General features: G+C 41.3%; 1 protein-coding gene and 1 long non-coding RNA gene across 9 annotated transcripts in view; one reads left to right on the forward strand and one right to left on the reverse strand.

The window, feature by feature from the left end:
- The window catches only part of LOC138184329 (discoidin domain-containing receptor 2), a 254,587-nt gene extending 239,051 nt beyond the window's left edge, over nt 1–15,536 (forward strand). For all 8 annotated transcript variants that reach the window (XM_069122228.1, XM_069122231.1, XM_069122241.1 and 5 more), the window contains 5 exons: nt 789–1,244; nt 5,736–5,943; nt 6,425–6,976; nt 7,329–7,426; nt 8,621–15,536. In XM_069122228.1, coding sequence (XP_068978329.1) covers nt 789–1,244; nt 5,736–5,943; nt 6,425–6,976; nt 7,329–7,426; nt 8,621–8,788 — 1,482 coding nt within the window. In that variant the 3' untranslated portion in view covers nt 8,789–15,536. The remainder of the gene's footprint in view (nt 1–788; nt 1,245–5,735; nt 5,944–6,424; nt 6,977–7,328; nt 7,427–8,620) is intronic.
- LOC138184389 (uncharacterized) overlaps nt 1–23,135 on the reverse strand; it is a 61,828-nt gene extending 38,693 nt beyond the window's left edge. Inside the window, exons 1-2 of the long non-coding RNA XR_011174314.1 lie at nt 23,041–23,135; nt 816–1,213 (exon numbers count right to left, since the gene is read on the reverse strand). This is a non-coding gene — a long non-coding RNA (uncharacterized LOC138184389). The remainder of the gene's footprint in view (nt 1–815; nt 1,214–23,040) is intronic.
- Nucleotides 23,136–25,352: the final 2,217 nt, after the last annotated feature.

Genomic DNA, 25,352 nt, shown 5'->3' on the forward strand with positions numbered 1-25,352 from the left:
GGTATTTTAATGATACGGCCCCGAGAGCCGAATCCGTAATTCCACCAAGTATATCCATGGATTCCGTACGGTTCTACCCGCCGCACCGTATGAATTATTCAACAGATATCCCTCGAGCGACTTTATGTCAGGTGTTAATAATGATCTTCCTTTCTGATACGAATATATCCAAGTTTTCAGCCGCTAAATTTTCAGTCACGCGTAATTTAACCATGCCAGAATTTTGACGAGTGAATTGCGTTTCCTTTAATAATTATCGAGACTCGTGACAGAGATTGAGGCATAAATAGACTTGACATGTTCCTATTATATCTTTGAAATTAATACTTTTATGTTGTAATTTGTCTCCTTCAATGGTTTTATTCACATCCGTAGAATGTTCTTTACAAATCTTACAATTTAATTATGATAGAGAAAGTTGCAAATAGATAAGGATGAAAGAGTTGAATGTTCGCAAAGTGCAATACTGAATTATTGATATACGATCATAAAGATACCGAGCGTATAGGTATCGAAATATTATCGAAACATTACGATCAGTAGAGTAATCAAAATTACCATTTTTATACATTTTTGAGTATCTGAACGATTTTTGTTAAAGCGTATACATAAACGCGTTATTATTCCTTCATAAACATTTCACGTTAATTTCTTTAGGGCTATTTTTATACTTCGATCATCAGTTAGTTTTAGCGTTAACAATCGATATTCCAATTCACCAAATAATAAGAGAAATAACACTTTCCAAACAGAACGTATCTAACCTATCGATGAATGGTTTGTCACAGGTGATCAAAGGGAACACGAACACCTACCTGGAGTCGAAGCACGAACTGGAGCCACCGATGTGGGCGAGTAAAGTTCGCTTCTGGCCGTACAGTTATCATCGTCGCACCGTTTGCATGCGGGTAGAGCTATACGGTTGCCCGTGGAACGATGGGATCGTGTCGTACTCGATGCCACAGGGCGACAAACGTGGCAACTGGGAGTTCTTCGATGCGACTTACGACGGTTACTGGGACGGCCAGCTTCTACGTGGTCTGGGACAGCTGACGGACGGCAAGATCGGGCCGGATAACTTCAAGATGAGTTATTACGATTTCGATAGAGGTCAGGGATGGGTCGGGTGGAGAAACGACACCAGGTCCGGTCATCCTCTCGAGATCAAATTCGAGTTTGACCACGTCAGGGAATTCTCCGCCGTGCACATATTCTGCAACAATCAGTTTACCAAGGATGTACAGGTAAACTTTATGAAACTTTGTGAAACTTTGTAAAGTTAGTTCTAGATAATACTGAATGAGCTTTTTGTGGAGAACGATATGAATTCATTAGAGGGTAATGTTATGTAAATGTAATCTTTCGTTTGTAAGTTCTTTAGTGAAAGTGTATTATTGAATTTTACTTCTTAACGTTACAAATCTAAAAGGAATTAAGATTTAGTCGATATTTCTTTGGTTATTATTTCTTTATTCGTTCTAATCTTCTTTTCTTTTTTTCTTATTTACTAAAATCTAATTTTATAAAGTTTTCTTCTTTTAAATCTTCTTTTAGAAACATAAATGTATGTTTTGTATGTCTAACTTACACGTATAGTGAGCTCTCGTAAAATATCTAGTAAGTACTATAATCGTGTTTTAATCATTATGCGAAGATCAACAGGGAAACTGATTTTTTCGGTAAATATGACACAGTCAATAAACATATGCATTTACTAAAAATTGTCGAGTAGAAGCGTCCTGTACAAGGTGCACAATATCTGCCATAATTAATAGAACATTGTCAGTATTTCCTTTTCTTTTCTTTCTTTTTTTTTCGAATACTATATAATAAGATAGAATAAGGAAAGACGGAATCTAATTTTAATTAAACGATTATTGACGAAGTTAAAAAGTTCGGGGTGGGTAACCAATGCAATGCAGGTTGATCCAGCCTCGTGATTTCGATAGTAGAGCAAAAGGAAGAGGCAGAAGGGAAACCGGGTAGGAGAAACCAGAGCCTTCCCCAACGTTTGCGGGTCGTGATCCCCACGAACGAACCCTCGGGCAAATTTTTGGCCCGGAGAACAGTCACGTATTTATGTTCCACAACTTGCAGAGCCAAAGTCACGCTCTTCGGCGTTTGTTAGCCTGTACCGGTAGCGCTTTCATCACGTAATATTCCCCATTTTCGTTATTTCATCGAGCAACGTACAATAAATTTGCCTGTACTTTTACCTTAAAAGATAAAACAAAGAAAATAGAGGAGAAAATGAGAAAAAAGGAAGAAACCGCTTCTCGATCCGTCTACTTTAAATTTTAATATTTTGATTCGTTCCCGTTATCGATACTCCCGTCCGACGATGGAATTTCCACCGTAATCCCTTTACCGGCGATCTCTTTGAACGCAAGTCCGGCCGCGTTATTTTCAAATTTCCTCTATGATCGTTCACCGAATATCCGCGAAAACGCGTGAAAAAAAGAGGAAGAGGGCGGATAGATACGAGCACGACAGGGAGGAAATTGGAAGGGCCCGGGTCGGTGACTCGCCAACGCGCGACCAAACCTACGATACAGAAGGATGAGGGAGAAAAAAAAATATAGCGATGAAAACTAGACGTCGAATAGGAGAGCAAAGAGACTGAGCTAGACGTGTTACGAATAGGAGAGGGAAAAAAGGGAAAATAGGAGAGACAAGAGATAAGAGGAGGGAAAACAGGACAGACAATCGCGGCGAAATACGCGCCAAGATCCAACGCCTGCCTTTAAATCGCGCCCTGGAGGAGTAACACGAAAGGGAAAGAAATGATGGCGTACGCCATGTAATCCAGTTTTCGCGTTGAAGTCAAGGTCGGACGTAGGATGGGTAACGAGGCGTAACAACGGTTGGCCCTTGGCTTCGGTTGAAGCAGATGAAAGGAGAGAAAGAGGAAACGAGCCGCGCGATTTTGCACAGGGTGGTAACAATGGGCGTTGGCCACAACCGAATTTCTGCTGGCGCTCGCTGGCGATAGTAACGGGCGATGGTGGTGTTGGTGCCGTTCCGACGCCGGCTGTGTTGCCCGTTTCTGGGAAAATTTTCCGGCCCCGCGTGCTTCCGGCCACGAATTTCTATATAATGGCCCCGTCCCGGTATCAAGATTTATTTCAATGGAGCCCCTCATTACCCTGGCTAAGGCCTTTGCTCCATAATCGAGCAACCAAGGGGCTGCAAAACAACAAACAACCAAGATAGAAGGGACGAAGGTATTAGCGAGTGCGTCAGAGAAGGTTAAAGTGCTTTCTTCGTGTCGTCGTCCCTGTTTCTTTGTTTTCTTCGTAAAATAACGAGATACCTAAATTGATGGTTACTTTTGTTCTGTTCGGTGCTTATGTATGGTTCAAAGTAGAGAAGGTAAAGTTTCTAACGTGTATGATCAAACAGAGATGCACCGTTAATAATAGTCGACATAAGTCTACGTAATTAATGTTATTAATATTCTGCAAGTAATCAAGAGATGATAAGAACACACGTTTAATCTCAAGACAAACTAAAAAACTAGTTTTGATATAGAATCGCTTGACACCACATTGGAACTTAAAATTGTCTTGTTACAAAAGATGGATAATGTGACTTATTACGTTTTTTTACCTGTAGCCTTCAATTGGTATGCCAACATTTAATCGTTTTCCTTGATCAAACAATACGCAGAAGAATCTAAATCGGCCTAAGTACCCATCTAAACGCGAGAGGAAAGAAACTCTTCTGGAGGATCAATGGGAGATAAAGATATTAAAGAAGGCAAATCCCTCTGCTCTTCACTGGGTTCTTGGCGTGAAAATGACCGGTGCGATCCAGCGAATGGCGAACGATAGAAAATGGAAGCTTTCCGGGTCGACGTCGGTTGAGGCGTACTCGTCTCGACAAAATAGGCCTCGAAACACTCTCTTTGCTGGTATCAAGATTTATTTGAATGGAGCGCCTCATTACCCGGCTCGAAGCTCGATTGTGCACTCGCTACCGAGCAAGATGGAATGACGGAGAGGTGGCAGAGGCAAGGGCAGCAGAAACGTTGCATCGGCTCGAAAGGGGGAATCTTCTTCTTCGAGAAGGAAGGATGGTTCGTGGAAGACAGGAAGGGAACGTCGAGAACCAAGAGAAACGGTCTCTACTCTCTAGCGGCAGGAATGCTTGAAGGTGGATTCTGTTCTTTCTCTCTCGTACGCACAATGCTAGCGAGCAACGAGCCGGAGAGCAGATACGCCACGTATTCAAATACAATACCGACAGTCTGGCAAGTCGGCAGTCTATGGCTTGAGGTATGAGGGCGAGTAAGGGATGAGAGATGGTAGCAACCGCCCCTAAACGTCCCCTTCTATTAACAAGCGCCCGCTCGCGCGGATAGGACACGTCTTCTGAAAGACAGCACTTCAAAGCATCGCCAGTTTCGCGCTCCTTATCTCTCTCTCCCTTTCGTTCTTCCGTGTTCCTCGAATACTATATTCTCTCGTATATACGTCCGTGGTGGTTGAGCACGGTTTCGTGGCCGCCACGTTCGTCTTCTTCGGCTTCCTCATACTCCTACTATCGTCGAGGCCTCCGTCATCGTCGACGAGCTGCTCTAGCAAGGCAAGCTTCAACGGTGTGCGCTCCCTTGAAAATCCATACGCATCGTCGTTGCGTTCGGGGCTAAGAGAGTTAGATAATCTCAGCTTTGTAATCTCCATTTCCAAGCCTCTCACGCCGTTCTCCTGGTCTTCGCCCTGTTCTTCCTCTCTCTCTCTCTCTCTCTCTCTCTCACACACTCTCTGTCTCTTCCCGTTCTCCACTCTTTCGCTGTTCGCTACCTGTTTCTCGCACGATCCCCGCCTGCCACGGGCTTCCTACTCATAGTTTCCGGCTGGCATTCTCTTCTCGTGTAACTATCTTACGCTTTCCCGCAGTGGAATTAGCATTCCACGCGTCTCCGTTCCGGCGGAGTACGCACAGCCACGGGTGGCTCGCAATTATCGAAGTCGTCGATGTCAACCGAGTGTTGCCTCTATAAAGTTGCTCGTTATGTCCGTAGTAAATAGCCCAGTGTGTATTTGCGCGAGCGGAATCGCGAGATATATTAATATCCAGCTTGCCGGAACGACGTACAGGCCAGCGTTCTCCAGAGCTTGCTCGGCTTAAGATGCTGATTTATATATATAATTAATGTTGAATATTAGCCACTACGTCATGTTTAGCGTGCACAATGAGAAGCTTCATTTTACTGCCTGCTACAACCTTTGCCGCGATTTTATATATGCGTATATTTTCCGGGTAACACGGCTTACGAGGATATACCTGTTGTGCGAGCCTCGTTCAGATGCTTCCGGTGAAATATGAAATAAGTTCTCGTACATTTTATTACGGGATAGAAGATTCGTTTATTATTGCAGTTCTTATGGAAAGTACGTAGCCGTAAAGTACAATCATATTGCTCCTTTCTGAGATTAGTATAGCGTGTAGGTTACTAAATGGGGACTTTCATCTTTCCGTTTAGACCTTGTTGCTTAATTTAAAAATAGAAAACTATCTCTTGGAATTTGATATTAAGAAAAAAACATCCGTTTATCGTTTATTCGATTTTTATGGAAAGTATACACGTAATCGTAAAATATAATCATATTAAATGACGAGGAGTGGTCTCGTGTATAGATTGTTAGATGGGAACTTTTATGGTTCCTTCTATATTATATTGTATAATTAGAAATACGAAAAAACAGAAAGATGTTTCTCTGTCATGTCAGGTGTTCTCGGAGGCCAGTATAATGTTCAGCGTCGGCGGAAGATACTACACAGGTGACCCGATCGTGTACTCGTACATGGAAGACAGGATCTTCGAGCATTCGAGGAACATCTCGATCAAGCTACACCATCGCATTGGCAAGTTTGTTAAACTGAAGTTCAGCTTCGCCTCACGGTGGATTATGATCAGCGAGATCACTTTCGACTCTGGTAATTACTATTTACGATAACGATATCTCATAGTTGAAAATTACCATCAGCATAAAAATTCTTCTACAATCAGATCTACGAATTATGTTTGAAAAAAACTTGTATAAATTCAGCAAATAAATTCTTACTACTTCAAATCGCCACATTAGGACCTCTTGCGCATAATTCGATAATATTAGCATTTAAATAGACACAAGTTGTAGATTGTACTCGTTTTAAGAACTTTTTCTATCCAATTTTACGACTCTTTTGTCAAATAGGACAGGTGTATAGATAACAGGATAACCGAATGATTTGTAATTTGTAAAATTTACTTCTAAAACGTCTAAAATCTACTAACATTAGTACCTCGTGACTCCGAAAACTTCGCAGATAATATTAGTTCAATTCTGCAAGAATATTCTTTATTCAAACATTATTTTTTATTTGTCGCAAAATGGTATTTCAAGATCACGAAGGAAGCATTGTTGTCGCGTTACAGATATCGCTCACGGAAATTTCACTCCTGAATCGCCGCCCACGACGGAAGCTCCGAGGCTTAGGGATCGAATCTCAGCCCGCGACAATCCTCTGCAAGCCGAAGTTCCAGTAGCGAAGCAGGAAGATCCAACCTACATGGCAGTGATTATCGGTGTTTTAACCGCGGTCATCCTCCTGCTTGCCGTTGCGATTTTCTTGATCGTCACGCGACACCGACAACGAAAGAATTTTGCCAGTCCTCTTGGTACCAAGAGCGCGATTCCGTCGAGCAATCATCAACATCTGTCGCCAGAATCCGCGTACGGTACCACGGAGAAGGATCCGTCGTTGATGACGTACAGAGTCGAGGAACTCGACGATCGATACGCCGGAACCAAGCTAACGACGCTGCCTCGCGACTTGAACGATCGTCTACTAGGTGACGTCAGGTTGGACGAGTATCAGGAACCCTTCTACGAGAACAAGCACCGAGAACCGCCTCATGCCGCTTATTACGGTTATAGCACTGTTGTTATAGACAACAAGGACCTCCACGACAGCGTTGAGCAGTCTGGTAAGTGCAATCGATACCCCACAATCGCTTTGATACTTGTTCGGGTAATATTTGATATTTGTAATTATGTAATTCGAGATTTTAATAAGCATTTAATAAGAATTCAGGAAATAGTTTTGATGAATTATCATAAAAATTCAGATTCAAGTTTGTAGATTAATTTTCCAAAAATTCCAATGTTTAAATTTCCAACCGTTCAAGTTTTTCTATTTTTAAATATTGCAATTTTGTCATTTTGAAACGACCGGCTTATTTAAATTTGAAAATTCGATTAGATTCAAATTACAAAATTCCCCAATAGTAAAATGTTGAAATCTTCGATTTTTTCAAAGTTTAATCGTTTTATTTACAGATGCCACCTATGACTATGCAGTACCAATGCCTGTGCCTAGTGTAAGCAGCGATCAGGACAGCGTGTTCTCCAAGTCTTCATCAAGGGGTAGCGCAAAGGTGAGTACTTAATGGAAACCTTAGAAACTTCATACTTATGAAAATACCACTAAACTAAGTGTCATCGATTTACCATCGACAATGACCATTTCTGATCATAAACTGACAATGACTTAAATCAGCACCGTAGCATCGAATATACCATTTCTTCCACGAACAATAGACCATTACATAGCACGAATAGAATATCAAAACCAATACATCAACAGCGCGAAATCATACCCTTTGAAATGCCGTTTGTTTCATCTCGATACCACCTTACATTGCCGAGATATCGTGATTTAGAGAGAACCACAATTTTCTATTCCCGTCTCGCTTCCACGAGCGGGATCTCGTTCACACGTTTTTCTTGATCTATCCCAAGCTCGAACACCTTCACGTTGGTCAGTGACACACGTGCAGTCAGCTTTTTTTCTAGTGGTTCAACGTACGTATTTCCAGGAAAAGAAGTAGGTCAGGTCTATTCCAAGAATCTCGGTTGACATTCATATTCCGGTGCATGCTATACCGTAAACTTTGAAATCTCGTATCTCAGCAACTAATTGAGATATCTGCTTGAAACAAAAAGCTCATGAAAGCACCTGCTCTTCTCCGATTTTTCGATATGTTTGCTGTAGAAACATCGTAATTCTTCTACATGTATTTTGTGTCTAAATTTGTGTCTCTATTTATGTATAATGAAAGAATACGTTTATTTGGAATTTTTAATTATTTCACACTGGGTAATTGTAAATTGTTTAATCAAGTGACTATTATTAAGAGAATACAATGATGTTCCAAAGAATTTTAATTGATATTATATAACTACATAATAGCGTTTATTTGCAATACTTATATTTATACCCTTACACTTGTTATGTATTTGTTAAAATTCTTTTAGATATCGCTTGTGGAATATAAAATCGAAAATGTGTCTGTTGGAAACTTTTGTCCTATTCTCTATTGAATGTTTAAAGCACGTAAATACTATAATGTTTAGTTATACGTATTTGTTAGCTTGGAAGTTTACGAAACTCAAATACTATTTCATTGTGGTTTACGTTACTATATTTTCGTATCTCAAAGATCAACATTGAAAGTATTATACCTCGATGTTTTGTAAACAAAATTCTAGAAATTGTGATACAGGCAATACTATAGGCAAACAAAATCTTAAGCTACGTGTTAAATTCTCTTTACGTTCTGTTGCATTAGGCGTGCTTGCAGAGCTTTTTCCCTCCACCACCGCCCCCGATGAGCGCGCCGCCCCCACGAGGCTCCAGTAATCTGACGTACTCGAATCCTCCGAGCCCGGAACCAGTTTGCGAGCGCGAACGCAGAGGAAGCAAGCGCCGCGAACACTCTTTGCACAGATACGCGTAAGGACTGTTTCATCCTGCGGAATGCACGCGGTACGCCGCTAGATCCAAGGTACGATAACATTTCGTACTTCACCTTGAGAGATCGACCGTTTGATCCAAGTCTTCAGCATCCATAGATCGGCTATCATCTATCGTTCCTATTTTTAATCTTCCACTTTATACGATTCTCTGTTCTCCACAAATCTTACGTTGCAACGATGTACTGCCCAGTTCGTTTCCATTTGATAAATTCGATCGTCGAGTCTAATTCCCCGAAAGAAAAAAAAAATCTACAATGGATGCTGAAGGTCTAGCGAAAATTCGAGCGCTGTCGAAGCGTCGAAACGAAGCGGAAGAAGAGGACGAAGAAGAGGAAACGACAAGAGATCGAGTTCGAGCGCAACCGGGGCATGGAGAACATTTTTTGTTCGTGTCGGAATTCTCGAACGGCCCAATTAAAAAAAAAAAAAGATTGGAACAGGCGAAAAGTCGTCTATGATTCGACGCAGCCACTCGAACCGCGGTCTCGATCTCATCGAAATCTTTCTCCACGAGCACTGCCATTCGCGCACTTTCCGAGCGTACCGTAGAGTAGAGGCGCAATACCTCGAGTGCCGCGCTTAAGAGGACTTAACCTACTTGCAACCGGCAGGTAGGCGATACGCGTAACCGGAGTTGTAACTACAATTGGCATATCAGTTAAACGGCAGCAAGCTGCCGAGACTCTTCTCTGGAAATTCGTCTCGTCGAAACTAATGAAGAGGAAGCGCGATTCGTGAAATCGACGCATCGAGCACAGCCATCTACGATCTTTATATTTTCTGTCAGTTTTACCGAGTAACAGGGTGTGTACACGATCACGAACCAAGAACAAACGTTGTAGCACGCGTCGTTCTTCGATCTTCACCGAGTTTTCATGAATTATTATAGTCGAGGATAACGAAGCTTCGATTTCACGGGTCGCTACGAGTCCGCGTTATCTGGAAACGCGTTCGCACGCCGCAGTTGCCGAACTTTCTTTCCGTTCAAAAGACTTTCGTTCCCCGCAGCGAAGCTTTGCGAAGCTAGGCCAGGATGGAACACGCGCGAAAAAGTTATCCTGTAACCCTCTTCTCCCTTAAATTCCAAACTCCGTGAGTGAGTTAGAGGGTTTAGAAGTTCCGGCTGAAAGAAGAGAGTAAAAAGAGCAAAGAGGGAGGAGGTAAAGAGAGTCGTATTTTTCGTTGATACAGCCTCGCGTGTTCGGAACGTTTTTCCGCGTGATGCTACATTTCTTCCGGGCCGATAAAATGCACGAGCGTTAGCAGCTTCGTTGAACCGTTGTTCCACGAACGAAATTGTAATTCGCGTAGGTCGTGTTTTCGCCGCGGAAAAACGCGGCCGCGATAAGAGAACCGGCGCGATGCAACTGGACGCGACTTGGCGCGGCGCTGCAACGCGACCGAGCGGATTTCCAGAAGGAATCGCGTGTTTAATGGTTTCGTCTGTTCGGCGCGCATGTGCAACCAGATCGAGCTCGCTATCGATCCGTGGCTAGGCAAACGATAAAACGGCTGAGTGAAAAAAGACAAAAAAGAAAAAAAAAAAGTAAAGGAAGAAGCAATCGGAGGCGAAAAAAGAAGAAACAGAGAAGCGGTCTCTTTTCTTATTTTTAGTCTTTTTATTCTAGTAAAAATATTTATTCGGTTTTGGCGATTTCTGCTCACGATCGATAATTAATCGCCGTTAATTGTTGCTTTGGAATGCTACCCATGAACGATTCCTGCGTGATAGAACGAACGTCAAGTATTGTCGTGGTAAGAACAGGAGCGAAGCTAAAAAAGGATAGGGGGACGAGAACGTGCGGAGATCGACGCGATGATATCGAACGGAAAACGGTAGCGGTAGGGACGTGGAAGAACAGGCTTGGGGTGGACGGGAGAGGGGGGGGGTGAACAAAAGATTTGTGGGAAAAGGAGAACGTTAGCGAGCTTCGATCCCGCCTCACACAAGACTGACGTCAGATAAATAATCCAGTATCCCGACTATGCTGTAATACGTGCAAAGAGGCACGTGTACGCGCCTGCGTATGTGTTTCGTCGTATTATTTATTATCGCAGCATATAACGCCCCGTAAACGAATCTTTAATTTATATACGTATTATACACACGTACGCGTATATGTGCGATATATACGAGGGAAGAGATAAAAAAAATTATATAAATATATATATATATAAATAGATATATAAATACAACAAAGGTAATGCGTAATTATGGCGCGTCGGTGAATTTTAAGCGTATAATAACGATATATTATATATATATTATATATATATTGTATAAGGCCAACTTTATTTCTCTATCACTACCGACATCGCCTTCATGCAACGAGGAAATAAAAATCAAGGGATTAACCGGCGTAAGGAATCGACAATACAGGGATGAGACAACAATAATTAAATACATGTGTACGTAAAAGATGAACAAAAAAAAAAAAAAAAAACGCGAAGAAACGATGCGAGGAAATAATGGTAAATAGATAAACGTGATTTAACGCGAGCATGGAGAGAACCAACCACATTGTGATATATTAAGAAAACTAATACTAATAAAAGTTAGAAGAACGAGACGAAGACAGCCGCGAGACGTGACTCTAGGCACATTTGATAGATCTCGCGCTAACTTCCACGAGGAAGCTCTTCGTCGAATCTCGGCGCTCTTCTCTTTTATTAAGTGAACGATTCTCGAAGCAACTATGTATAGAACGCTTACAAAATATATTTTCGATTTATACTTCGAGCCTTTTACTTCTATACTCTATCGGATGTAAAGGAGTTGCAATGTTTACGCAAAGATCGTTTAATGAAAGATTCAACGAAGAGTTTTCTTACCGAAGCCGCGTTCTCGTTCCTGGCCGAACGAAGGGATACACGCGTAACATCTAACAACGATCGGAAACTTACCTATGTATATTTAGTGTTTAATCGTCGCCACCGTAGAATGTTAAAAGTAAACCGTAAGAGTGACAGCTTCGAGTGCTTCGAGTGTAAATATAACCGTTAGGGACCTCGTGACACACACACAACATACACACACACGCACACACACACGTATACTTTCTTACCTATACACACCTTTCAAGCGCCTTAAGTTGGGGGGCACTGAGCAAATAACTTGGTCGCAATAATAATCGTCGTTTTCTGTTCTTTTTTTCTACCGTTGTTATCTTTTAACTTTCATTTTATCCACGATTTAAAAGCAAAAGAAAAACGAAGAAAATGAAACGAATCGCAAAGAGAAAAATAATATCACGTACAAGCGTTATCGTTTTCGACGTTATCGTAATAATTCAGCGGCGGACTGACAAGAGCGAACGAGAATGAAAGAAAAGAAGAGAGAACGGTTGCTTCAAGGTCCTTTCTCATTTTGTATCCGGCATCGCGACGATCGAGAAGCTGTGAACACGAGTTCCGGTATCGCGCGTTCCACGATGTTCCTCCGCATCGCGTTCAGCTTTCAAACTTCCGTTGACAGCCTTACGCGAGCTCGGACAGAGAAAGGAAACGGAGATCCTTATTGCGCGCCGCAATTTTTCACCGAACTTCTGCAATAACCCCGGCACCGAGCATTAAGTACCTTGAACTTCCTGCACTTACAGTACCTAGGCAGTCCGCTTCTGGCAATAATCGTCAATTTATCTTAAAGCGTGCACAGACGGTAAAAGGAGAATGACGTTCACGTGCAGACTATACGTTAAGGAAGAATTAAATCAATAACCGGTCAGGGGTTGGAGAGAATTCCGAAGGTTCTTAGAGATTCGCTAATAAAGAGTAAGAAAAAAAAGAGATAAAAGAGATGGGAAGGGTGTAAAGGAGTGGAAAAAAAATGGAAGGAGATCGTTAAAGATGGTGCACACTCCCTCTTCTTTGGGATACGAAGAGGAAGATAAAGATGACGAAGGACGGTACTTTCGTGCCTGCTCGCAGCGTACTTCTTAGGATACTTTATGGTTCCTTTGTGCAGCGGAGCTGCATGCTGCCGACATGTCAATGACAACGGTGCGCCGAGTGTGCACCGAGATCGTCGAGATATCGCACGCTCGTTCTAAATCGTCGCTGCAACTCTCTCTCCCAGTGGCTCACAGCCTTATTCGCGCGAGTTTTATTAAACTTTACACGCACACGTTCTGTACTCTTTCGCGGCGGGGAGGGGGAAGATCCGTTTTATCTTCAACGGGATATATTCGCCACGATTTTACATCTCAGGAAGCGATAGTTCTTCTCGAAATCGTAATAATCGCGAGATAACGTAAACGATGTGACTTGCGAGGATTTTCCCTTCGTCGAGTCGTTTATCATTAAACTACCCGGCAGTTATTTAAATTTATACCCATTTTCTAAAGAAGACGCGAATCGAGAATGTATTTCTTTTGCACCGCTGTATCCACCGCCAACCTTTTTCTTAAAACGTCTGTATAGGCAGAACAATTTCCACGTTAGTCCGGCTCGTAACGACGAAGACAGGACGATCTAGAAGCTCGGCAAGTAGAATGCTCCCTAACAAAAAAATCCCTATGAAAGAACTTCGATCGAGCATTGCCCTTTTCAACGCACCTTGTCGTTTGATATTAACATCGACCAAGACTCCTCGCGACCTCCTCGTTCCATCGACTGCTCGTCGAGTCTACGAGACTTTTCGATACGCGCCCGATGCAACGATTACCATACCGTCGCGACTTCTGTTTCCTGTGGCGCGGCCTTTATGAGGCCATAGCTTTTTTTATTCCCGCTGTCTGAACGTCGATGCGACGATACGCGAAAACACGGTCCGGCGATATCGTTCGAGATACGACGCGATCGGTTCTGCATCGGTACCTACGATACGGAAAAGACACGAAGGCTGCAGGGGGAGAGCTGCAGCGAGGCAACCGAAGAAAGTCCCGTGCATAAATCAGCCGTTACAACCCTTTTTCGGTCCGACATGAGAAATGCGGGAAGAAGCTCGTCGATAGTGACGGCCAACAGGGGAAAAACTGGCCCATCTTTTATTCCAAGACTTACAAGTGCGTGCGCTCGCGAGTCTCGTAATAGGCGAGGATTAAAAAGAAAACGGGACGAGTCAAAGCGTTTGATCGAGCCTCGGGGTAATATTATGCGTGAGTCTGTATCACACACACGAAAGTGTTGTTAGATGCCCGACGAAAGTTGTTGGTCGTGGCAGAGAAGGCTCGGGGATCAGCCAGAATTTATGCGTCGATGGTACTGGCACGTTCAGTAGATGCAAACGTAGTAGTCAGACACGAGAGGCTGGGGCGAGTAACACCGAGGACTATTGTTTCTTGTTAATTCTTTGATAGCGTGATAAACCGACGAATAATTCTAAACGTTTTACAAGATAATTATCTCTTCGTTCTTAAGTTCTTTTGTATTTTGGATATAACAAAAAATGAGTACATTGAGATTTTTGCAGGAAGCAAATGTTAACAGTTGCGTTACGTATGACGATAATATAAAATGTGAAATATTTTATACCGTATTTGCCGGTTTTTTTTCAACTTCTCTTAGGTCATGTCGTTGAAGAACTAAAGTAGAATTTATAGAATTTATTGAGCGAATTACGGGGGTACTCGAATCTTGAGGCTGGGAATTTAAATTAAAATTCAATCGAACAAGTAATGACCAACTCGTGAGTGTTTAAGTGAAATTTGAAAATTTGTGAGTTTCGTTCGCTTTGTCTTCGTTACTGTGAATTAAATGTTGTACGAGAGGAACGGTAATATTGAATGTTATAGTTTAGAGAAATTTAGCATAACTCGAGAATACAGTATGTACTGAAATCAATGTAAGTTTGCAATAAAACAGCTGTGGCGTCGATCTCGGTGCATTTCTTGCTCAAATATATAACTCTATCGAAGTCTCGTTTGAATAAGCGCCTGTTTGTCGAAACAATCTCTAAATAAAATATCGTCAGAGCGACACTGTTGTTGCGTTCACCTCGACCACCTCGCGTATCGACATCGATCGTGCAAATATGAGGGATGTCGGATGCTTACGTGCAGCTACACAAGCACGCAACGAGTAGAAGGGAACGCGACGAGCAGGTACGAGAATAGAAAACAACGACGATCGGTTTATATCATAGGTTTAACAGGACGACGGTTCAGGAAACATTCTCGTCACCCCGAAACTATTAAACGCGCCGCATTATCTCTCAATGTATATAGCAATTGTAATTTATACATAATATGTGTAAACGTATTATAAATAAGCCCGTCGAGACACGGGACCATTTTGTATATAATTGTAACATATAGCGTGTAACTTGTAAGAGAATGAAGAACGAACGACGGAAAGCGTGAAAATTTACATATGAAGGATGTATGTACGCGTGATTGCGAGACATGGAATAATAATAATAATAATGATGAAAAGGTAAAAAAAAATAAATAAATAAAAGATACCACTGTGAGTGTAATTATAATTGATCAATAGTAATAACGAGTACCGGATGCATATTTGATATTTGTGTGCCTGTATCCTTTTGTATGCTAACGAGATAGACGAAAATAAAACTATACATATTATATTGTACTAATTGCGACGTAGGAGGAAACAACTACGTGTAACGAGGTGTAACACGTGCACACACGAGAAACACACACGCGTATCGTACACGAAGAGATACACAAGAGAAGACACACACACTCTTCCAGTTGCATACACACAGAGGAAACACAGACCAGTCTATCTGTCCTGGATTGGACGAAATAAAACTTTTAGCGAAGCGAATTTGAGTCTATAAATGTCCGATGGACCCAACGACAATTCGTTTTATCCCTGATTTACGGATCCATCGTCCCTTCTCCTTGCGTTTAACGCGTTCCGCTATTTTCTCGTTAACGCGTTACGTTTGTAATTCGACAGTTTGGCGAGCCTGTTGACGTTGTAGATTGTGGAAGATCGAGGCGGGGAAAACGGGTTTGTCAAAGGTACGCGTCCATCGGCTAAATATTTCATCTCCGCGTATATTTTAAATTTGTTACTTATTGACGTAGTAAGAGCCACGGCGAGCGACGTCGAACGTATGAAACAAGATTGATATTCGATCAGTGTGTTCCGATGACATTTCTACGCTACGGTCACCGACGATAAATCCTCGCCGATAGAAATTAACCGGGCGAACGAGCGTCGACGTATATTTAGAGAGAGGAATCGCGTCAGAGAATTAATTATAGGAAACGAATGCGGGAAATCCGATCGAGTTATCGGGATCGATTTCATCGAAGGCAGGAGAATATCAACGAGACGAATCGAGCAAGGGACGTGGCCGATGAAGCGTGGACTCATCGGAAGCTAATTACCAGGTAATGCTACGATAATCCGGCTACCAGCTGGCTGAATGCGGAACCGATCGTGCTTCGTAAATGCTGCTTAACCTTAATGAATGGATACGCGTTTGAAAGCGGCCCGGTCACTCTTTGATTATTGCCACGCGTATTCTCTCGCGTTCGATCGTTAGTCGTTACTGAGAAAAAAATGTCTGAAAGCACCAACTTACATCGAGACTGTCCATTAACCGACGAAAAATTAGAACTACGCAGAAAATGACAGTAATAAAGGTGCAGTAATAATCGCGAGCAGTCGTCGGTATTTCATTCGCATGACTGTGGGCAAAAACTGCTCGCGTAAACGGTCCGCGTCCTTTGGCAGAGATTTTACAAGCGGAGACCGATGTAGCCGCGTACAACTCGCGTCATGACAGCCTTCCGCGAGGTGGCTGTCGTCCTTTCATCGTGCTAATTTGGCACCGTCAACGACGTCATTTGTCATTCTAATGGCCAGAACGACGGGGCTACGGTTTTTAATGACTGCGGGAGCCCGGTGACACGCCGTTTCCTCGCTCCCGCTTTTCCTCTCACGGTCGTCTCTTCTTCTTTTCCTACGGAGCTTCTCTTTAATTCGCCCTCGACAAGCCGCTTCACGCTCTATCGTTTGTGCGTTCCCCTCCATTTCGTTCTCCATTTCCCGTTCTTTTTCCCCATTTCTTTCCTCCTCACGCGGCCTTCTTCATTCAGGTATTTTCTTTCACGAAGAGAAACCCAACGCATAGATCTAGAGTCCGATACGCTCTTCTTCTCCTCGTTTCTTTCTTTTCCTTTAGCACGTTTATTGCTCTCTTTTTGCACCGAGGCTTCCTTTCAGCGTTTTCAGCATTTTTGAATCTAGCCAGGCCACCGAGACGGTCTTAAATCCTAGACGCGAGTAAGATGCACACCGCCGTGTTTAAAATGTATTCTTCCGCGGTGAATGTATTCCCTTCCAAGTTATACCACTCTGCCCCTTTGCCTCGGTCGGCTGTTAATTAATTCTCGCGGTTATTAGTGCTCGTTACTTCCCTTAAGCAGCGGCAACCGCGCAACACTGGCCGCCGTTCCCCCTTTCTTCCAACCCTCGTTTCTTTTATTCTTTAACTCGTTATCCGAGACGGATATAAATTTCAGCGAATACGCACTCGGATAATTATGCTGTTTCCAAGCGGTCGCTACCGAAAATCGTACTAATTGCGGTTCACTGGCTAGTTTCTTCATCGAGGGAAGACCCGTTCATCTTTTTTCTTTTTTCTTTTTTTGTGAAGGGATAACGTGGAACGTATACACGGTTGTGGGATATTATTGTACCGTTGTTTGCCTAGATACGATTAAATTATCGGCGCTTTCCGATAATGATAACATAGATTAATATTTTCATATTCCAATCTTTAATGCTATTTTTTCTGATTTCACCTTTCACATTTTTCTACGACTCGTGGTCAAACTACGCCGTTTATGTTTAAATTTAATTTTAAGTTCTGAATGCCTACTTGTAGGTATTCGTTTCTAGATATTCTATGTTCTCAATATGTCCAAGAAAATTTCAAGATGCTCATCGATATCTCCACTATATTATAAAATTTTTCCTGAAATCAAATATTTAAGAATATTCAAGAATATTTCGGAAGAATTCAAGTATAAAATTTCACTTGGACTCAATTATACAGCTTGCTTTTATTTATCTGCTTTATATCCGAACAGGAATATGTCAGGAACGCAATGGAAATGATTTTTCACGATACCATTCAGCGATAAAAGGTTTCCCTAATGGAATATGAAAGTAAAATTGACGTTATGTCAACGCCCACATAACCCAATGATATTCATTCGAAACACCCCTATATAGGGCATTTCTTAGATGGCTTTCTGGAAGGTTTCAGGAACAGTCGGTGGCCACAATCGACTCCTTCACCTGAGGATGACGAAAAGGTAGGCGCGTTAATGCGTTTCCTGCGCAACCCTCTAACGGGTGCCATTATTGTTTCCCATCCATCACACGGTTCTGACGAACGAACGTGTGATGGCAAATATATCCCCGGGTCGAAAATGTTGCTGCATCACATCCGAAATTACGGTCGAATCGGAGGCATGGGATGACGAAGAATGCCTTTGTGCCACACAGAGTTCCGCATTCTAGATGGTTGACATCACGTTTCTTAATTTGCTGCGAGATTAGACGTTGGTCCTTGGCACTTATTAGGAGGCAGAGGACAGATTCCGTGGATAAATATGCTCCCTTTTATAAATTTGAAGGGAACAAAGATTAACCATGAGAAAATAACTGAGTATCGAAATTGAAAATAAGGTTGAGTGTCACATGAGATTTAAATTTCTTTTTAAATTTGAAATATGGCATGCGATATTTTTTTGGAAATTATATATTATATTTCGGAATGGATATTTCGTTTCGTTGTGGATATGTAAAGTAAATAATGTTCTAGCAATATGCGTTCTTAAGGTTATATGATAACGTTATCTGTGTTAGTTACAGTGCATAAATATGCAGAGAGGAAAATTCACACAGATTTAAACAGCTCATAGAACTATTACTCTTAGATTCCAGCTAAAATCAGATGACAGATGATAATGTTTCTGATAACCTGTTTCATCTAATTTTCAATTATTTAAAGATGTAGAGAACTTTCTTCGGGAGAATCGTCAAGCAATTCGGAGAAAATTTACAATTACGAACTTCTTGACCAAAAAAGAAAGAGACTTAAAATAATAAGATGAATAAGTTGCCAAAGTAGTGTAATAAAACAATATACACGATATCGATTAGATAGACTTTAATTAAAACATCTCTTAAAGAAACTTCTAAAGAATCAATAAAAAACACGAACAAACTTATATTCAGCTTACCATAAAATTTCCAAAGATGTAATTTTACCACGCAAGTTCCAGATTAATTTCCGCATAATTCTCAAAGAAATAACAGCTTATTTCCTGGAAATTATCGACACGGTATTCGCGCGAGAGTCTGCAACACACAATAGGCGTAACTCAGCAGCGAAGGAGCGGAGAAGAGAGAAAGAGAGAGAGAGAGAGAATGGCAGCCAATAGAAAACAGGAATCATGTCGTAAGCGTTGAACTATGACAACGTATCCACGAGATTTCTGGCACGATAAAGCGAGCTTTACCGTAACCCCAGGCTAACAGGTAACTACGTTAGCCGCAAGTAAATCCGAGCCTGCTGCTGCCCACGGTGGAACTTTACGAACCGGATGCTAAGCGAGAGGTTTAACAATCGTGTGCCCCTGGAATTCTGCGCGTATGGATGGACGAATACGTGGTAACCACGAAATCATGGCAGTCAACGCATCACCTACGAAGCGAATACAATTCCGGTCTCGAAAGTTCTCGAAAACCTCGAATTACGGGAATTCGGGAAACCTCTTTGGCGAATTTTAAACATAACTTCGCTCTGTGAAGTTTAAAGAAGGTTAAGAAAAATAGAGATAATTTGAATAAAAATCAGAAATAGACAGAAACGAAAATGTTAGTAAATTAATTACGAATAATTTAATGATGTGATATTTTTATGAAATTAGAAAAATAATTACGTAATTTTTATTATATTTAGGTCTACATTATGTGGAGTATATTTAGGTATTGAGGTATAAATTGCACAATTAATATTTATATATCCTATTATATTAGGCAACAGTCTGATTAACAATTTTACAGGAGCTGAGTGGCTAAAAGAGACATAGTCCTCGCATGTAGTATACGTAGGATAAATATTTGAACGTATTGTACCTGTGAAATACCTTGCATGCCATACTAACGCAGAAAATATTCTGTAGAAGATTGGTTGCGATGTCCAAGTAATAAAGTTAAAACGGATGTATTTATACAGCCATAAATTCGTTACAAACATCTTCGAATGATAACTTAGCACTATATCTACAAATATTCCTCTTGAAGTTTTTGCTGTTTTTAGTATAAGGCTATCTATTAACAACTATCAATATAAGAAATTTCCTAAACAGAATAATGGGATAACAAACGTGTTTTCTAATATTTAAATAATTATACGTAATAAATCGACAATGCTGCTTTTATTTCTGGCATAACATTTACTTATTTACAATTTATTAATTAATTTAGTATGGTTTAGTTCAAAAATTAATATTGATATTCAAATACCTATATTCGCGCTAGTGTGTAAATATCGACAACCCAAATGGATTGTTCTGGTTTACTCTTCATTACGTTAATTATAGGAAATAAAGGTAAACTAGTTTGACGAATTAGCACACACGATATATTCGGTACGTACAATGTGAATAATGAGAACCCGTTGGATTACAACGTGCGAGCTTTCAAGAGATTAATCTCCCTCTGAGCCGCCCGATCCCTTAATCTCCTTTTCATTAAGTGGGGTTTTAGTACTCGACATTAGAAACAAACTCTCTGTATGCCTTGTTACGAACGGGCCGGCTGTTCGCGAAATAACGAGTACACCGGTTCACCACTCACTTAAACGTTCATCAAACGTCTCGACCATATTTCGCTTGGAATATCACGACGAACGTTGCTAGATAAAGCTGTCCAGTTCGTTTCAAAGTCTAACCAAAAGTTGTTTTAATCTCATTTGCATTATCACGCGCTACACGTGTTACGCTTCGCTCTACGAATTAAAAATCTGGAACAATCGATAAGCAGATTGGTAAAGCTTTGATGTTGGTTTATGTTATTCGTTTGGGTGTGTGTAGGTATGTAGCACGATGCCGATATAGTCCCATTCAGATAAATATTATTACATGCTATTAAACGTCAATATCTACAGTGGTGAGTATACATTTTGTCTCCACGTCTCTATGTATTATACCATTTAATTCTAAACAAATATTAGTACATTGTGAAACGTGAGATATTCGGAAAATTATAATGGACACATAGTGTTGTAAAACGAAAAAATAACATCTGAAATAAATTGAATGTTGAATCATTAGAAGTATTTGTACAGCATATGTTTATATTTAATTGAACAGAATAATGTTTATCTGAATGAAATCGTACTAGACACTGTTAACTATAGATGTGCCTATGAAACTGCACTTTCTATGGTAAATACTACCATATCTATGTAAGTATATTAAACCACTGATATCCAGTAAAATACCATCATTTACATTTATTGATTATACATAAACCAATAATACAGACATTATCGTCATCCCTTCGAAACCCTTGCATTACGATTTCATATCCAATCAGCTAATAAAAACCACCCATTAGTACAAACAAAAAGTCGATAGCGCTTATTATACTCCCATTCATTCGAAAATACCAACTATCTGTTCATTCATTCCCTCTCGGTTCTCGACCACGATGTTCAACTTCCTGGAGCAAAAGGTATCAAAAGGAGAAGCGCAAAGGAGGAAGCAGTCAGCAGACTCTCTCGGCCACCGGCGCGCTCCAATATTTCATGCAATTAGCACGCGCGCCGTCGCTGACACGTTTCGTGGAATAGCCGGACGAGAAGGGATCGAGAACGATTCGAAGGGGACGTACGACGTCCTCCTCTACTTTCGCTGTGGCGACGCCGTGTCGCGGAGTATCGGATGTCAAATGGCCGCGCTCGAAGACAAATATCCTGCGGAACGGGGTGAGATATAGCGCTCTGGTCCGTCGTTGTCCCTCTCAACGGGTCGTTAGAACTTCAAGCACGTTTCGCGCGGCATTATTTTTGCCCTTGCTTCCCGCCTCTAATTGCCAACAGGAAGTCACCAGTCAGCGAAATGCTCTTTCGCTATCGCGGTTACTGCCGAGAAGTGTCCTTTGAAAAGGAGCGAAATTGCTTGGCAAATTCACAGCAGCATTTTATAATTGGATCGACGCGACTCGGCCGTGCCAGTCATCGGGAAAAGTTTATTTTTGGCGCCAAGATATACGCGTCTACTTTAGGACGAGCAGTCGATATCGCAGATACAAATGTCAGACCATGGAGAGATCGACGTGGAGGGACTGTTGGAATTCGGGCGAAACACGAGCATGCATTATAGATGATAGAGTATATTTTGGTGAGAACATCTTGCTGTAAAGCGTATTCATAGCAATTGTATTGTAGGTTCTATTATACATAGATTTTGAGCGTATAGTGTCAGAAATATTTGAGCTTAGAAGTATCTATAGATACGCTACCGGTTGGAAATTTAGAATTACCCTTTCAATTTTATCTACGTCGAATTATTTGCTAGTTTTATTATTCATTCGAAATTAATGTTACAAAAGTTCAATTATTTAAATTCAATATCCTTACTTATACGAGACTTTTCATCAAAAACTTTTTTAACAGTAAGATTCTAAACTTGGTTTTCATGAGACGCATTACAAATTTGTTGACTGCTAGCCTATAAACCGCACTGATATCATTGACGTCAGTATAAGTAACAGATGGTCTAATAGGAATTTCATAATCGGAGTAGAAGGATATAGAAGAATGATAAACTCGAGTAACGAAGCGATATTTAGAAAGTATATTAATAGATTTCGTTTCATTTTATTATTAGTACGAATAATATGAATTATTAAATACCTTCGGATTAAATTATTCAGGTATTATCAAACCCAAAACAAAAATAAAATAAGATGCAATGATAATAACCTTTTATAGTAGACGTAACAAAATATTAAGAAATACTCTTTTCGATAATTCGCATAAGACAACGAGTTTTTAGAGATAGTTTAAGAAATCGGCAACCGTTTCTAACCAAGGAAAGTTCAACAACGCAACAAGAATATTTCGCAATTAGCATACCCTTTCAGCTTTCCTTAAACTTAGCGCGCTGTATTATTTTATTGCTTGCGAACTGTTAGTCGGACACTCGAACATCGTGCGCGATCATCACAGGGCCTACCGTTACCTGATTAACGTAGATATTAGCCTTCCTCGTTCTTCGAAACATTCACTCACCAGTTATACTTCTCATCCCCTCCATGTCGAAAACATGCCAAGTCAGGGAATTCGAGTGTCCATCCTAGCAACTTGTCTCACTTCAGCCATTTTTTTACCAGTCAGCCTGTAATAAAATTTCATCGAATGAACACGCAATTCTTCTATAAATCTACGCGCCTATCCTGCTTTTTTCCAAACTGTCCTTACGCTATAAAAAAACTCGACTGCATTAAGTTGTACTTCGAGGCAGTTGAGTAAAAGTTCGCACGAACGATCTCTCGTACTGCAACACACCCAATAACCCACTGTGAATACTCGAGCCACGCGATACCAGGTCAGATTCGAGAGAATTTCGAGGAAACGAAGGATCCTTTCGAACGACTACGCGTTCACGAGACGAGTGCCTATGCCGAAGGGGTTTGGCGTCGCTCCCCAAGTACCCTGTCGCTGACATCTAGAGCAACACAGCAGAAGTGGCTTCGATGAAATTGATCCGATCGAGCGACCCTCTCGAGGCCACTTCGCGAATCGAGCGGCTTGCAGCCAAGTGCTCGAAAATGACGCGGCTACGCTGTCGAATTGGCCAGCCAAATTACCTTCTAGAACCGAGCAGGATCTTTTTAATCGACCTATCGAATGCTACGACTCGCGTGGGACCATCGTCCCTCTTGGAACAGGGGACCGTGAAGAGGTTGCTCGTTCAAATGAACAACCAAGTTTCGCATTGGCCTCGCGAACACGTTGCACGCCTGTATGCGCCGATTATCTAATTGATCAATTGTCTACCCGCCGTGATAATAAGCAGTCATTTGATTAAAGCCACTCGTCGACATCAAGCCTTTCCTTCTATTGCTCGGTTCCTGCTTCGGATTCTTGCGCGAATTACGCGACCGCTTGCCTCTTTGTAAATAGCAATCATTGGGTAGATGCTACGTGGGCTCTGATATTCCTGCTGCTTGAAGCTTCCAGGTTTGAGATAGGTTCACTTGCAATAATATTGCAACGTTGTATTCGGAGAGTTATCTTCCGGGAAATGGAAATTTTGTCTTGGTATATTAGGATCACGTAACGAAGCCTTTTAGTGGATTTTCCGTCGTGCAATTCCTGGATCAGTTTCGTGCACTTACCTTCTGATCCAATTTCTTTTCCTTTCGTTTTCTCGTATTTCTAATTTTTTCTCTTTTTGTAGGTTGCTGGGTATTCCCTCTAGACTCGACAGAATATTTTATCACATACACAATGGTCCAAGGAAATATTGAAACAGTTGTAGACACCTTTCACCGTTATGATAATATTGATCAAGTCCGAAATAAATTTGAAGAAATATGTAAATATGATAATTTATTAATAATACATTTATATATTCTGACATATATATATTTCATATAAGAAGGTATAAATTTTCCAGAGATTACAAAAGTATTTAAACAACCGACTGTACTATATTAATAAGCTTCGATATTCAGTGGGACCATTTTTAATACGTATAATACGTATATAAATATGTAACTTTTACGTACGTATATAAATACATTTTCAGATTAGATCACTAACAATTCCAACGTAGATAATATGAAACAAAAGAACAAAAGATCAAAAGTCAATGATCTCAATTCGTACGTATTAGTCAAAAAAGTTTCTACGAGACGAATAACAATCTGTCAAACGAAGAATAGAGACTCATTGAAGCATCGTCCCTTAAAATGAAAACGCTGGTCGAACACATCGAGGAACGGTCTCGTGCTTGAAGAGCACTCCAGTCGTCGGCTGTCACGACAAACGATGCTTCCTAATCGAAACGGTGCATAAAACGGTCAATCATCGAGTCAGTTTAATTCGAGGGGGCCCGTGGCCAATTCGAAATGGCAAACACACGCTTGAAATTGAGATTTCATTGGCAGAAGCAGGGGAGAAAAGGCTTTTTCGATGCAGTATGGCCGAAAGAACCGAGATAAAGAATCGCCGTTTGATTATACGTTTAATTCTTGCCGGGTCTTTTGCGCTATAACCGCAAAACGACCAACCGCTGTGCGCCCAGCTGCGGGAACATCGAAACCGACCGGTCATACTCTCGGTGGCTAACTGGTAATCATGTCCCTACCAGTACCGGCGATAATGCTGGCCCTCGGCTCCGATTAAAAGTACTCGTCGATATTAAGTTTTTCCTGCTGCTTCTCTGCTGCCGTTTTACAAGCGCCGCACACGTTACACGTCTGCCATCGTGTCGTTCGAATGCTCGTATCTCCGCCAGAGATTAACTCAAGAAGCGTTGAATGTCACGACGGTATGGTGTTGCAAGATGTTACACGCTCATGAATATCTTTTACGTA

Source organism: Bombus flavifrons, chromosome 1 (genome assembly GCF_040668555.2).
Source record: "Bombus flavifrons isolate JBK064 chromosome 1, iyBomFlav1_principal, whole genome shotgun sequence".
Classification (NCBI taxonomy): Eukaryota; Metazoa; Arthropoda; class Insecta; order Hymenoptera; family Apidae; genus Bombus; species Bombus flavifrons.